This window comes from Nerophis lumbriciformis, linkage group LG03 (assembly GCF_033978685.3).
Source record: "Nerophis lumbriciformis linkage group LG03, RoL_Nlum_v2.1, whole genome shotgun sequence".
NCBI classification, from domain to species: Eukaryota; Metazoa; Chordata; class Actinopteri; order Syngnathiformes; family Syngnathidae; genus Nerophis; species Nerophis lumbriciformis.
In genome coordinates, this window is record NC_084550.2 from 63,896,001 (window position 1) to 63,912,790 (window position 16,790).

Genomic DNA, 16,790 nt, shown 5'->3' on the forward strand with positions numbered 1-16,790 from the left:
TCAGAGCGATGACGTCACATCGGGAAGCAATCCGCCATTTTCTCACTTTCGTCGGTGTGTTGTCGGAGGGTGTAACAACACGAACAGGGACGGATTCAAGTAGCACCAGTGGCCCAAAGATGCGAAAGTGGCAAGAAATTGGACGAAATTTGTTCAAAATACGAGGCTGTGGGGAAAGCCGACGAAATGGTCAGTCGTTTGTTCCGCACACTTTACCGACGAAAGCTATGCTACGACAGAGATGGCAAGAATGTGTGGATATCCTGCGACACTCAAAGCAGATGCTGACATCAACTCCAAAACTGGACAGATCAGCTTTCAGGAAAAGAGAGCGGATGAGGGTATGTCTACAGTATGTCTACAGAATATATTAATTGATGAAAACTTTATTCATTACTCGCGGTTTTACGTAAATTATTATACATAAACTGTGTTTACCAATAATTTAGCTTAAAAACATTAATTTTTTTCAATCATTCGAGTACATTCGGGTAGTCTTGTGTAAGTATTTTGTGTCTATTTAGGTATGGTTAACCTGAGTGGAAAAATATATGTTCTTTGCGCGCCTGAAATGGGCTGTCTGCACTCTCAAAGTGCATGTTGTTGCCAAATGTATTTCATATGCTGTAAATCTAGTTCATAGTTGTTAGTTTCCTTTAATGCCAAACAAACACATACCAATCGTTGGTTAGAAGGCGATCGCTGAATTTGTCCTCGCTTTCTCCCGTGTCGCTGGCTGTCGTGTCGTTTTCGTCGGTTTCGCTTGCATACGGTTCAAACCGATATGGCTCAATAGCTTCAGTTTCTTCTTCAATTTCGTTTTCGCTACCTGCCTCCACACTACAACCATCCGTTTCAATACATGCGTAATCTGTTGAATTGCTTAAGCCGCTGAAATCCGAGTCTGAATCCGAGCTAATGTCGCTATACCTTGCTGTTCTATCCACCATGTTTGTTTGTATTGGCATCACTATGTGACGTCACAGGAAAATGGACGGGTGTATATAACCATGGTTAAAATCAGGCACTTTGAAGCTTTTTTTAGGGGTATTGCATGATGGGTAAAAAAATTTTTAAACTTAGAAAAATAAAATAAGCCACTGGGAACTGATTTTTAATGGTTTTAACCCTTCTGAAATTGTGATAATGTTCCCCTTTAAAATCTGACATTTGTTTTCACTGATCTGAGTTTTTCTGCACTTCATCAAGTGTAAACAGTTTATATAGTTCTGTTGTTGCCCCGTTTTTGATAAGTCTTATTAATAACTGAGTGAAAACAAAGTGTTTCATGATCAAACCTCTACTTAATATTGTTATGCAATCAAGCATTTGGGCAAACGCCAGGGGGAGTTTGACCTAACTGCAGCATTTAAAAGTTAGTTGCCAGTGCAGAAGTGTCCAATCTGAAAGCAAGCAGTTTGATCTTGTGATCGTATTAATAGCTCTCTGTGTTTAGTTTGTCCTTTTAAAAACAAGACAAGGAAGATCATTCAGTGAGCTGAACTAAACGGAGACTATGCGAGCACAACGATTCCACTCTGGGTAACAAATTAAACTATTTTATGAAAATATCTGAGTAACATCATTAAGCAACTTCAATCTTCAGGGCCACAGGTAAAGTGGCATATCTAATCAGACATTGCAGAGACTCGCTTCAAACAACAATATGTTTTCATTTTGTTAAAAACACCTTCAAATCATGCTGTTATCCTACAGCACGGGTGTCAAACTCAAGGCCTGGGGGCCAGATCTGGCCCACCACATCATTTGATATGAACGGCAGAAGTCTGGAAATAGCATGTGTCAATAAAGTACTTTGTCTTTTCTTGCTAAATATATTTGTTCATTCTATTTGGCATATTTTTTACACTTTAATATTATCTAGTAATGCAACACATACAGTACAGGCCAAACGTTTGGACACACCTTCTTATTCAATGCGTGTTCTTTATATTCATGACTATTTACATTGTAGATTGTCACTGAAGGCATCAAAACTATGAATGAACACATGTGGAGTTATGTAAAAAAAGGTGAAATAACTGAAAACATGTTTTATATTCTAGTTTCTTCAAAATAGCCTCCCTTTGCTCTAATTACTAATTTGCACACTCTTGGCATTCTCTTGATGAGCTTCAAGGGGTAGTCACCTGAAATGGTTTTCACTTCACAGGTGTGCTTGAAGCTCATCGAGAGAATGCCAAGAGTGTGCAAAGCACTAATCAGAGTAAAGGGTGGCTATTTTGAAGAAGCTAGAATATAAAACATGTTTTCAGTTATTTCACCTTTTTTGTTAAGTACATAACTCCACATGTGTTCATTCATAGTTTTGATGCCTTCGGTGACAATCTACAAGTCACGAAAATAAAGAAAACGCATTGAATGAGGAGAAGGTGTGTCCAAACTTTTGGCCTGTACTGTATATTACCATTTGTTCCTTTTTTTTTGTAAATACTTAAATATATGCTTAGCTTATGATTTTAAAGCAAGTTATTCATCAAATTGTACACTATAAAAATGAAAATAGATTTTACGGTAAAATTCTGGCCAGTAAAAAAAACGTGGTCCCTTTTTTATGGTAAAATCCTGGTGACTGTTCTGCCATTTTTTTTAAATTTAAGATTTATTTAGGATTTAAAATTTTTACAACACATATACAGCAGTATACGTTGAAATGTTGGCAATGCAAATGCCCACAAAACACCACAAACCACAGGGGGAAGGAGACAACAAGAAGACACATGTCAATAAGACTAATCTTAACAATTAGTGGAGAAAAAAGAAGTATATATAAACATATATATATATTTACACACACACCCACATACACAAATACAGTAAAGTGTTACGAAAAAAAATTAAAATAAAACCAAGGATATGCATATATATATATATATATATATATATATATATATATATATATATATATATATATATATATATTAGGGCTGCAACTAACGATTAATTTGATAATCGATTAATCTGTCGATTATTACTTCGATTAATCGATTAATAATCGGATAAAAGAGACAAACTACATTTCTATCCTTTCCAGTACTTTAGTGGAAAAAAAACAGCATACTGGCGCCATGTTCTTTCAACTTGCCAAATAAAACAAGGAAAATGTTACAAAATGCACACTTTTGACACTCCTGCTATAGATAATAAAAAATTAAATGTGATAAAGGTATCGATAAAAAGCAGAGCCTGGCGACGCATGCACGTTTATCACAACTCTCTCGCTCTCTGCCCCTCCCTCACCAATGCTGCTGCACGCACAACTTGTTGTGTTTTTAAACTTCTTAACCCTGAACGTACATTGAAAATACACGCAACCCTAACTCAAAATGCCGGACATTTGAGGCATTTAAGAAACACCGCCCGACAGCCCCGCAAAAGAGGACATGTCCGGTGAAAAGAGGACGTATGGTCAGGACCTAGCCCGTTAGCTGCTAGCATGCTAGCAGCGATCGGCTTCACGTCCGGTGAAACCGATCGCTGCTAGTCCTCTTTTGCTAGCATGCTAGCAGCTAACTGGCTAGGATAGACTGACCATACGTCCTCTTTTCACCGGACATGTCCTCTTTTGCGGGGCTGTCAGGGCGGAGTTTCTTAAATGCCTCAAATGTCCGGCATTTTGAGTATTGTTTACACAACGTGCAGTACGCTACTTAATATGTCCGTGTGGAAACTCGTTCGGTACACTTCCGCGCCGAAACGAAACCCCCGTACCGAAACGGTTTGATACAAATACACGTACCGTTACACCCCTATTATTTTGATTATTGTTTCTCAGCTGTTTGTAAATGTTGCAGTTTATAAATAAAGGTAAAAAAAAACAAAAAACGTAGCCTCTGCGCATGTGCATAGCATAGATCCAACGAATCGATGACTAAATTAATCGCCAACTATTTTTATAATCGATTTTAATCGATTTAATCGATTAGTTGTTGCAGCCCTAATATATATAAATATATATATACACATACGTACATACAGACATACACATGCATACATGACCCCTCCCCCCAAAAATGTAATAAAAACCCTACTAAGGTAAATAATACAATTAAATTAGTGTGCGCCGCTACTATACCTTGGAACATATCATGTTTAGCAAGTAAACTGAGAATTTTAAGTTGATCAATGGGGTGCACCTTAACAACAGCAGCAGCATCCAGGCTCAAGAAATCAACATGTTCCTGAAATGAGTGCCATATTTTGGTGAACTTTGCATCAGAGCCCCAAAGACAGTACCTTATCTTTTCCAATCTCTTGAAAGCCAGAGCATCTCTTATCCACGTTGAGTGAGAGGGGGGGCTGGGATTCTTCCAACGCATTAGGACAGCCCTCCTTGCAAGTAAGCTAAGAAAAGCCACAAGATCAACGAATTAGATCGGCAATGAAAAAGTTGGAGCTACTGCTCCGAATAAAGCCACTATGGGAGAGGAACTAATATTAAATGAGGTGACAGCTAAGCGTGAAAGAAACACAGTTTTCCAAAACTGGGACAGGGTAGGGCAGGTCCAAAACATATCGGTAAGATCGGCTACGCCTTAATGACACTTATCGCAAATTGGATCAAGTCCAGGGAAAATGCGAGCCTGTTTGGTTTTGGACCAGTGGACTCTGTGTACCACCCTACGTTGTGTGACCATGTGCCTTGCACAGATCAAGGAAGAGTGGACTTGTTTCAAAACCTGGTCCCAGGTATCTTTACTATTTCTATGTTGAGTGCCGAAGACCATGTTGCACGCAAATCACCAGTCACCATGCGGCATGAACTGATGTCTGTATATAGTTTAGAGATATTGCCCTTAGAATATGGATTGAGCTTAAATAGAGAGTCTGTCAGGGTTGCCGGTGGAAATTTGGGAAAAACAGGTGAGTGCTTTTGTACAAAGTCCCTTATTTTCAAATATCGGAAGAACTGGTTTCTATGAAGACTAAATTTGTGGGCTAATTGATCGAAGGACGCACATGTTTCATTAATGTAAAGATCATTAATGGATCGAATCCAGGCAGTGTCCCAGGCTACAAAGGCCATATCACTAACAGGGGGGCTAAATAAAGGGTTTACCTCTAAAGGCTTAGTGGCCACATGCGTGGACAGCACCTTTTAGCTCTTATTTCCAAAATTTCAGAATCAGAATCAGAATCGTTTTATTGCCATTGTTTGAGAACGGGTTCACAAACTAGGAATTTTTCTTGGTGCAATCGTGCAACATAAAACACATATAATACAGATTTGGTAATAACAAGAGCTGTAACTGAGCTATCAGATCTTGTTATAGACTTAGAAGGAATTCTAGGGAGCTACTGTTAGGAGTTATTGTTCATGTGGCTGATGGCCGAGGGGAAAAAACTGTTCAGGTGGCGGGAGATGTGGGTCTGGATGGACCGTAGTCTCCTGCCTGAGGGGAGAGGGGAGAATAGTGTGTGTCCAGGGTGAGAAGAGTATTGTGTACACTGCTGAATTAGGGTCTTATGGCCGCCTATGTGGACACTTATACTGCCATCTGGTGGTGTCAGAAGAGTATAACATACAATTGAATTAGGGAAAAAAAAGTGTAAAAATAACAATTAGCATGTCACTAAACATGAAGTACACGTTTGTGTACTTATAGACTAAGTACATCATATCAAAAGATGATTCTTAGTTTTTATTCTAATTAGGGTCCAATAAGCCCAAATAGCAAAGAGAAATAAAAAAAAGCATGTAAACAAACAGATTGGGTCTTAAGAGGTTAAGTTAATTGGGGACAACAAAGGGACAGAGTGAATTCCAAAATGTGTTTTAAATTGAGCCTATATTTTAAGAGACTTTTTAACAATTGTATTATCGAGTAAGCTAACGGTGACATCTGAGAAAGGCATATAAGAGACTTTAAGGTAGAAGAGTTGCAGGAGGCCTCCTCAATCTGTAGCCACGGTACGGTGGTGGTTGGTTGCTAATATAGCACCAGTGTAGCATGCTACGGCTGTTAACAGCCCAATAGTAAAATAAAACATTTGGCAGAGACAACCCACCTAAGTCCTTGGGATACTGCAAAGTGTTTTTCCCAATCCTAGGAGTCTTTTTGTTCCAAATAAACTTTAAGATCGAGGTGAGCTGCCATCTTTAACGGTAAAATCTACAGATATCTTTTACAGTGTACGGAGAAAAAAAGAAAAATCGAATGGATTTGGAATAGTGTAATAATTTAATGTTACAAGCAGCCCTCTGAGGCATGCTGACCGTCTACTGGCAGTGTGTTTTATTTGAGGATCAGCCTCTTGTGTCTTGTGCTGCAGTTCTGGTACAAACTTTATTGCATACCAAATAAAAACCACATGGCGTTGTCACATAGGCACATTCAGTTAGTATTTGTACATCCAATGGCTTCTTTATCTTACATCTTGTTAATTTATATTAAATTATTAATATTGCTTACTCAACAAACACTAATGCCTCATCTGGTAAACATACATTGATTACTGCAACATTCAAGCTACTAACATATACCAAAAAAAGTTGCATATTTTAATGCATACTTGCCAACCCTCCCGAATTTTCCGGGAGACTCCCGAAATTCAGCGCCTCACCCGAAAACCTCCCGGGACAAATATTCTCCCGAAAATCTCCCGATTTTCAGCCGGCGCTGGAGGCCACGCCCCCTCCAGCTCCATGCGGACCTGAGTGAGGACAGCCTTTTTTCACGACGGGAGGACAACAGGGTGACAAGAACTAAATCATCCAGACTAAAGATACATTGTATTATTATGTTTATCTTACCTAAAAATAAATATATTTATCAATTTAAAAAAAACAACTAAATAAATGTTTACTATATTTTGCTAAAAACATCAACATTAATTGTATTTTTATTTTTATTTTTTCTGACTCCTTATTACATCAAGCCATAGAATTATACCGGTACATTAAAATAAACATATTTGAAATAATTAATTTTAAATTATCATAATAATTCATTTAAAATGACCATATTTAATTATTAAAATAATTGTTTGTTTATCAAAAACTTATGCATTTTATTTATTACATTTTGAAACTCAGAAGCCAAGTTATGTTATATTCATGTTATATTTATGCAAGTTTGAAGTATCAATGATCTAAACACAGTTTTGTTTGCATTTTTTCAGGATGTAGATATATATACAGGTAAAAGCCAGTAAATTAGAATATTTTGAAAAACTTGATTTATTTCAGTAATTGCATTCAAAAGGTGTAACTTGTACATTATATTTATTCATTGCACACAGACTGATGCATTCAAATGTTTATTTCATTTAATTTTGATGATTTGAAGTGGCAACAAATGAAAATCCAAAATTCCGTGTGTCACAAAATTAGAATATTGTGTAAGGGTTAAATTTTGAAGACACCTGGTGCCACAAACTAATCAGCTGATTAACTCAAAACACCTGCAAAGGGCTTTAAATGGTCTCTCAGTCCAGTTCTGAAGCCTACACAAACATGGGGAAGACTTCAGATTTGACAGCTGTCCAAAAGGCAACCATCGACACATTGCACAAGGAGGGAAAGACACAAAAGGTTATTGCTGAAGAGGCTTGGTGTTCTCAGAGCTCTGTGTCCAAACACATTAATGGAGAGGCAAAGGGAAGGAAAAACTGTGGTCAGAAAAAGTGTACAAGCGATAGGGATCACCGCGCCCTGGTCAAGATTGTGAAAAAAAAACCATTCAAAAATGTGGGGGAGATTCAGAAGGAGTGGACAGCTGCTGGAGTCAGTGCTTCAAGATCCACCACCAAGAGACGCTTGAAAGACATGGGTTTCAACTGCCGCATACCTCGTGTCAAGCCACTGTTGACCAAGAAACAGCGCGAAAAGCGTCTCACCTGGGCTAAGGAAAAAAAGAGCTGGACTGCTGCTGAGTGGTCCAAAGTCATGTTTTCTGACGAAAGCAAATTTTGCATTTCCTTTGGAAATCGAGGTCCCAGAGTCTGGAGGAAGACAGGAGAGGCACAGGATCCACGTTGCCTGAAGTCTAGTGTAAAGTTTCCACCATCAGTGATGGTTTGGGGTGCCATGTCATCTGCTGGTGTCGGTCCACTCTGTTTCCTGAGATCCAGGGTCAACGCAGCCGTCTACCAGCAAGTTTTAGAGCACTTCATGCTTCCTGCTGCTGACCTGCTCTATGGAGATGGAGATTTCAAGTTCCAACAGGACTTGGCGCCTGCACACAGCGCAAAATCTACCCGTGCCTGGTTTACGGACCATGGTATTTCTGTTCTAAATTGGCCCGCCAACTCCCCTGACCTTAGCCCCATAGAAAATCTGTGGGGTATTGTGAAAAGGAAGATGCAGAATGCCAGACCCAAAAACGCAGAAGAGTTGAAGGCCACTATCAGAGCAACCTGGGCTCTCATAACACCTGAGCAGTGCCAGAAACTCATCGACTCCATGCCACGCCACATTAACGCAGTAATTGAGGCAAAAGGAGCTCCAACCAAGTATTGAGTATTGTACATGCTCATATTTTTCATTTTCATACTTTTCAGTTGGCCAACATTTCTAAAAATCCCTTTTTTGTATTAGCCTTAAGTAATATTCTAATTTTGTGACACACGGAATTTTGGATTTTCATTTGTTGCCACTTCAAATCATCAAAATAAATTAAATAAACATTTGAAAGCATCAGTCTGTGTGCAATGAATAAATATAATGTACAAGTTACACCTTTTGAATGCAATTACTGAAATAAATCAAGTTTTTCAAAATATTCTAATTTACTGGCTTTTACCTGTATATATGTATGAAATACTTGACTTGGTGAATTCTAGCTGTCAATATACTCCTCCCCTCTTAACCACGCCCCCAACCACGCCCCGCCCCACACCCGACCACGCCCCCAACCACCACCTCCCGAAATCGTAGGTCTCAAGGTTGGCAAGTATGTTTTAATGGCTATACATAACTTTAAGAAAAACAGGTGATGTCATAAAGTGATTGTGGGTTTGGGATTTTTTTTAAAAGTGCCTCAAACCGCTACTTGCCTTTGAATTATAGCAATGTGCAGCATCATTGTGGCGGTTTGTAAATGTTAGTGGAGTGTCTGTGTCAGCTCAGGCCAGCACGCAGAGCTTGCGCACACACACATTAATATATATGAAAGTCCATAATTGCTGCTTCTCTATGGTGGATTTAAACTATTTTTTAAAGTATATTCCACATATTTCTGGCCTAAATTAAGCATTTTCAATCATAATAAAGGCGAAATGACCTGAAAGTATCAATACTGTAGTATTATTGACCATTAGATGAGACCATGGCTCCTGAAGTTAGTACAATATATGTCTTATTTTGTGTTATGTCTACTATTTTAGATTAAACGACTGTAAATATTTTATGTCTAGAGGGCTCTCATAATGTTAAAGAACATACTAGGTCGTTAATAGTTTTTTTAATGCTATAGTTATGAAAGTTATGAAAATGACACCATCGATCACACATTACTTTTAAACAAAATGCAGAGGTATGGTTTTAGAGGTCTTGCTCATGATTGGTTGAAAATGTATCTTGGTGGCAGAGAACAGTATGTGCACATGAACAATGTAGATTCAGATAAAAAGATTATAACACATGGAGTACCCCAAGGTTCTGTACTGGGACCAAAATTGTTTTTATTGTATATTAATGATATCTGCAAAATCTTTAAAAAAACTCAATTGTATTCTCTTTGCTGACGATACAAGTCTGTACTGTTCTGGGCAAGACCTTTGTCAACTCTTAGAGACTGTAGAGAGTGAACTCCACATACTAAAGCAATGGTTTGATGTCAATAAACTGTCAATTAACCTAAATAAAACAAAATATATAATTTTTGGAAATAAGAAAAATAACATACAGTGTCATATAAGAATTGATGATATGGAGATAGAAAGGGTGTATTCAACAACATTTTTGGGAATCTATATAGATGATAAATTAAATTGGAAACTGTACATAAATATACTCAAGACAAAGATGGCAAAAAATATTGCTATGTTACATAAAATCAAAAACTCCGTACATCAAAAGGCTCTTAACATGTTATATCATTTTTTCGTACTCCCTTATCAATCAATCTTTATTTATATAGCCCTAAATCACAAGTGTCTCAAAGGGCTGCACAAGCCACAACGACATCCTCGGTACAAAGCCCACATACGGGCAAGGAAAAACTCACCCCAGTGGGACGTCGATGTGAATGACTATGAGAAACCTTGGAGAGGACCGCATATGTGGGTAACCCCCCCCCTCTAGGGGAGACCGAAAGCAATGGATGTCGAGTGGGTCTGACATAATATTGTGAGAGTCCAGTCCATAGTGGATCCAACATAATAGTAAGAGTCCAGTCCATAGTGGGGCCAGCAGGACACCATCCCGAGCGGAGACGGGTCAGCAGCGCAGAGATGTTCCCTGCCGATGCACAGGCGAGCGGTCCACCCCGGGTCGCGACTCTGGACAGCCAGCACTTCATCCATGGCCACCGGACCTGTGCCCCCCCCCCCCCTCAAGGAAAAGGGGAGCAGAGGAGAAAAGAAAAGAAACGGCAGATCAACTGGTCTAACAGGGGGGCTATTTAAAGGCTAGAGTATACAAATGAGTTTTAAGATGGGACTTAAATGCTTCTACTGAGGTAGCATCTCTAATTGTTACCGGGAGGGCATTCTATAGTCCTGGAGCCCGAATAGAAAACGCTCTATAGCCCGCAGACTTTTTTTGGGCTCTGGGAATCACTAATAAGCCGGAGTTCTTTGAACGCAGATTTCTTGCCGGGACATATGGTACAATGCAATCGACAAGATAGGACGGAGCTAGACCGTGTAGTATTTTATACGTAAGTAGTAAAACCTTAAAGTCACATCTTAAGTGCACAGGAAGCCAGTGCAGGTGAGCCAGTATAGGTATATATATATATATGTATATAGGTGTATACAGTATAGGCGTAATATGATCAAACTTTCTTGTTCTTGTCAAAAGTCTAGCAGCTGCATTTTGTACCAACTGTAATTTTTTAATGCTAGACATAGGGAGCCCCGAAAATAATACGTTACAATAGTCGAGACGAGACGTAACGAACGCATGAATAATGATCTCGGCGTCGCTAGTGGATAAAATAGAACGAATTTAAATAATAATAATGGAAGTATAATTGTTTGTATATCATATATAAATTGGTACAAAGGTTTAACATGTGTACAAGCATATTTCACATGCCTTTTACTGTGTATATAATTGAACTGTGTTTATGTTGTGTATAATGTGTATTTATAATATGTTGTACAAAAGACATTTCATAATTTTTGGAAGTTCATCTTGTACTTGACATTGTTTATAGGGTTAGGTGCAATAAGTGTTCAACTTCAGCCTAAACCCTTTCGGTCTGCAACATTTTCATTTTCAATCTATGAATGTACAACTGTTTGTTTATTTTGTTGACGATTGACCGAAGAATAATAAACTATAAACTATAAAATATTCGATTTATAGTTAATTTCTTATACGCTTGAAACTTATTTACCATGGTTCCGGAAACAATTAACAGCGATAAATAAGGGACAACTGCAGTGTTGTACTTTTTTGATTAAAATATAATAATGCCATATAGAAATGGAATGCCTCATTCCTCTCACTTTGTAGCACTGTCACGCAAATGTAAGAATAGGTCAACCACGTTAAAGACAACCTTAACTTGGAGTATAAATTAAGGACAAATGTTTGGGTCATTGCCAGGGTCTACCTAGTGTTAATGCACATTTCTTGACTTAATGTCACTTGCTTGTTTTTCTTCACTTCACTTCTTGTTGCGGCTGCTCCTGCTTTTTTAAAAATATTTGTCTCAAATAAGCCATGACAAATACTCACACTGAGTTAAATACATGGAACTGAGGTATGAGGAGGTTATGCTATCATAATCCATAAGGATGTGCTACCTTACCACATTTGCACTGATGCGGTAGCGATTTGTGGTACCTGGGAATCGAAATTGGTACTCGACAGTATCAGTTTTTGGTGTTTTTGTATGTATTCATGTGGTAGTAAATATTAATTTGTTTGATGGTAAACTACATGTTTTAATTTTACATTTGACACTGAGCTGATAATGCATACTTGCCAACCCTCCCGGATTTTCCGGGAGACTCCCGAAATTCAGCGCCTCTCCCGAAAACCTCCCGGGACACATTTTCTCCCGAAATTCAGGTGGACTCAGGTCCATGCGGACCTGAGTCCGCTTTCCCACAATATAAACAGCGTACCTGCCCAATCACGTTATAACTGTAGAATGATGGAGGGCGAGTTCTTGGTTTCTTATGTGGGTTTATTGTTAGGCAGTTTCATTAACGTCCTCCCAGCCCGGCAACAACACACAACAAAAGCAGTCACGTTTTCGTCTACCGTAAAGCAGTTCGTCTGCCGTAAACAGCAATGTTGTGACACTCTTAAACAGGACAATACTGCCATCTAGTGCATTTGATGAAAGCACTTTTGTGCGTGCCACACAGCAATGCATCATCAGAGAGGGTGTTCAGCATGGTTCGAAAAATAGTGACAGAGAATAGAACAAGGATGGACAATTCAACCCTTAACTCAACAATGAGTAGATGAGTGTTATGTGTGTGTATATGTGTAAATAAATGAACACTGAAATTTACCGGTAAGTATTTATTTTATATATATATATATATATATATATATATATAATAAAAGAAATATATATTTATAGCTAGAATTCACTGAAAGTCAAGTATTTATTGTGTATATATATATATGTGTGTGTGTATATATGTGTATATATATATATATATATATATATATATATATATATATATATATATACACATATATAAGTGAAGGTTGTTAGCCCCGAAGACGTACATAGGCCCTGGAGGAACGTCTCCCCTGCGCTCCTCAACTGCGGTATGGGAGTTCCCCCCGCCCCCACCCACACAAAGCACGCCTTTTCTTTTCCACCGAAGCGCTGCAATAAAACACACTCAGATCTTCTGTTTCTAGCCGATACTACATGAAAAATAACGTAAAATAACGCAGTAACGCATCATGTAGTAACGGTAACTGAGTTACTGAATATAAAAAACAACGCGTTAGATTACTAGTTACCGCCGAAACTAACGGCGTTACAGTAACGCGTTACTTTGTAACGCGTTAGTCCCAACACTGCTTATGACTGGGGACACATTTTGTGGGCGCACATAAATATGATGAAATAATATGTATCCTCTTATAACTTCATGTGTGATTAATGAAATGAGTGCAAATTCACAAGCTCTATTGTAGATAATGCTACCTATGTACAGAACAAACCACATCATGTTACGTACGTTGAGGAAAATGATTAAATTATATTAATAACATCCTGTATTTGGATATTGATATTAGTATTAATTTCATCTTCTGATAGATAAAAAATTAACACCAATGGGAGCATTTTAAAATTCTGCCAGACTCAATTTCACCTATTTGACTGATCATCATTATCACATCATTTATTCAGAAAGTATAAATATCGACAAATGAAGATAGAATACTATTAACCGCATCATGTAAGTCATACTTGCCAACCTTGAGACCTCCGATTTCAGGAGGTGGGGGGGGGGCGTGGTTTAGAGGGGAGGAGTATATTTACAGCTAGAATTCCCCAAGTCAAGTATTTCATATATATATATATATATATATATATATATATATATATATATATATATATATATATAAGAAATACTTGACTTTCAGTAAATTCTAGCTATATATATATATATATATATATATATATAAAGAGAAATACTTGAATTTCAGTGTTCATTTATTTACACATATACACACACATAACACTCGTCTACTCATTGTTGAGTTAAGGGTTGAATTGTCCATCCTTGTTCTATTCTCTGTCACTATTTTTCTAACCATGCTGAACACCCTCTCTGATGATGCATTCTGCTTCGTCTCCTTGTTGTGTGCGCAGTTGTGCACTGCACTCTCTAAAAGCCCTAGATGTTATTGTCACATATGCATGTACAGTAAATGGCAGTATTGTCCTGTTTAAGAGTGTCACAACATTGCTGTTTACGGCAGACGAACTGCTTTATGGTAGACGAAAACGTGACTGCTGTTGTTGTGTGTTGTTGCCGCGCTGGGAGGACGTTAATGAAACTGCCTAACAATAAACCCACATGAGAAACCAAGAACTCGCCCTCGATCATTCTACAGTTATAACGTCATTGGGCAGGCACGCTGTTTATATTGTGGGAAAGCGGACGTGAAAACAGGCTGTCGACACATCACTCAGGTCCGCATGGATTTCGGGAGATTTTCAGGAGAAAATTTGTCCCGGGAGGTTTTCGGGAGAGGCGCTGAATTTCGGGAGTCTCCCGGAAAATCCAGGAGGGTTGGCAAGTATGATGTAAGTGTAAAAAAAACATATGATTTTTACATTTTCAATATGTGCTTGTACTATTTTTAAACAAAAGAAAACAATCTGAAGTTGTCTTTATTTTTAGGTTATCATGCCATGATTTTACCAGTCTGGCCCACTTGGGAATATACTTTCCTCCATGTGGCCCCTGAACTAAAATGAGTTTGACACCCCGCTGTCCTCTAGAAATATGCCTGTTTGCTTGCAAAGTGTTTGAGCCGGAAAATGGCGTGATCTCCCATGCAACAAAGGTATCGAAATATGTTACTGTTGGATTTTATGTGAATTGGCACTCCTATTACCCGTGAAATTCGATCAAGATCTATAAAGTACTGAAAATCGGTACCCATCTCTGCTCATGCATGCCCGCTGTTTAAGGTTTTTAGTGACTCATATTTTTTTTCACCAAGTGTTTGGTGGAATTCCAACTTGCACAACCCCAGAGACGGTAACATACTGAGGCATGTCTTGAATGCAGGTGTCCACTCTGGAGCAGCAGCTTGTGCGAGCTCGAGTGTCTCTGCAAGATGAGATGAGGAACAGACAAAAAGACGCTGAGGAGAAAGATAAGGACCTGCATGATGTGAAGCACAAAAGCGCCAAACTGTCGGAGATGCTCAGGTAATTCCCGTCGCACACATTGATCTTACCTACTCAGTGGCCTAGTGGTTAGAGTGTCCGCCCTGTGAGTTCAAACCCCGACCGAGTCATACCAAAGACTATAAAAATGGGACCCATTACCTCCCTGCTTGGCACTCAGCATCCAGGGATGGAATTGGGTGTTAAATCACCAAAAATGATACCCGGGCGCGGCCACCGCTGCTGCCCACTGCTCCCTTCACCTCCCAGGGGGTGAACAAGGGGATGGGTCAAATGCAGACAAATTTCACCACACTTAGTGTGTGTGACAATCATTGGTACTTTAACTTTAACTTTAATCTACAACAGGCATGGGCAATTATTTTGACTCGGGGGCCCAAATTTAGAGAAAAAAAATGTGTCTGGGGGCCGGTATATCTGATTTTTAGGAACACTAATATCACTCTGATTGAATGCTAAAAACGTTATGACATAGACTGCCTGAAAAAACAGAATGGAATTTTTTAATTTTTTACTGAATGAGAATGTTCATGAAAATAAAGAAATGTGCGATTTACAATATTAACTATGAAGGATAAAACACTGAATATTGACAACATATGAACGTCACACCCACACGCAACAAAAATGCAACAAACACAGCGAAATATAAACGCGAAGGGTAAAAAAAAAACCCCACCTACAATCTGATATATCTGATATACCGTATTTTTCGGACTATAAGTCGCAGTTTTTTTTCATAGTTTGGCCGGGGGTGCGACTTATACTCAGGAGCAACTTATGTGTGAAATTATTAACACATTACCGTAAAATATCAAATAATATTATTTAGCTCATTCATGTAAGAGACTAGACGTATAAGAGTTTATCGGATTTAGCGATTAGGAGTGACAGATTGTTTGGTAAACGTATAGCATGTTCTATATGTTATAGTTATTTGAATGACTCTTACCATAATATGTTACGTTAACATACCAGGCACGTTCTCAGTTGGTTATTTATGCGGCATATAACGTACACTTATTCAGCCTGTTGTTCACTATTTATTTATTTTAAATTGCCTTTCAAATGTATATTCTTGGTGTTGGGTTTTATCAAATAAATTTCCCCCAAAAATGCGAATTATACTTCAGTGCGGCTTATATATGTCTTTTTCCTTCTTTATTATGCATTTTCGGCCGGTGCGACTTGTACTCCGGAGCGACTTATAGTCCGAAAAATACGGTATCCCTAAGCTTTAGAACTTTCTTGTAAAAATCTCCTTCCACGTCTGTCCCTGACACCCGCATTTCAGGCCTGCCCGCTCTGGAAACACCCTGTGGAAACGCTCCCCACCCACACTGCTTGGTGCCTCGTCTGAGCTGATGTGACTTTGATTACCATAGTAACTAGCATGTCATGCAAAAGCGCAGATTCCAACCATTTAAATACTTAGTATAGTTCAGGACTTAAGGTCATTTGAATACATTGCTGCACATCGTAATGGCAGCTACAGTTTCCATCTTAAAGATCTAAAAAAAATATTTGGGAATGTCCGGCTTAACGGGCCTTAATTTGCCCAGGTCTGATCTACAGCATTGTTTTGGGGCCTCCATTTCCAGAAAGCCAAGAACCAAATTTCTTCTTTCACTATTATTCTTATTTTGTATATTCCATAGAACCAGTTTTCCTCTACAGTAGACATTTGATTATGATCTATTTATTTTGTCAGAGTTACAGGAGCGGTCTGCTGTTTTTAAAGAACTTGTGCAAAAA

The 16,790-nt window shown here is 38.5% G+C and overlaps 1 protein-coding gene across 1 annotated transcript in view; it reads left to right on the forward strand.

The window, feature by feature from the left end:
• The window catches only part of ccdc18 (coiled-coil domain containing 18), an 83,612-nt gene that overhangs the window by 49,557 nt on the left and 17,265 nt on the right, over positions 1 to 16,790 (forward strand). The window contains exon 16 of the mRNA XM_061941246.2: positions 14,914 to 15,056. Within this exon, the coding sequence (XP_061797230.2) occupies positions 14,914 to 15,056 (143 nt within the window). The remainder of the gene's footprint in view (positions 1 to 14,913; positions 15,057 to 16,790) is intronic.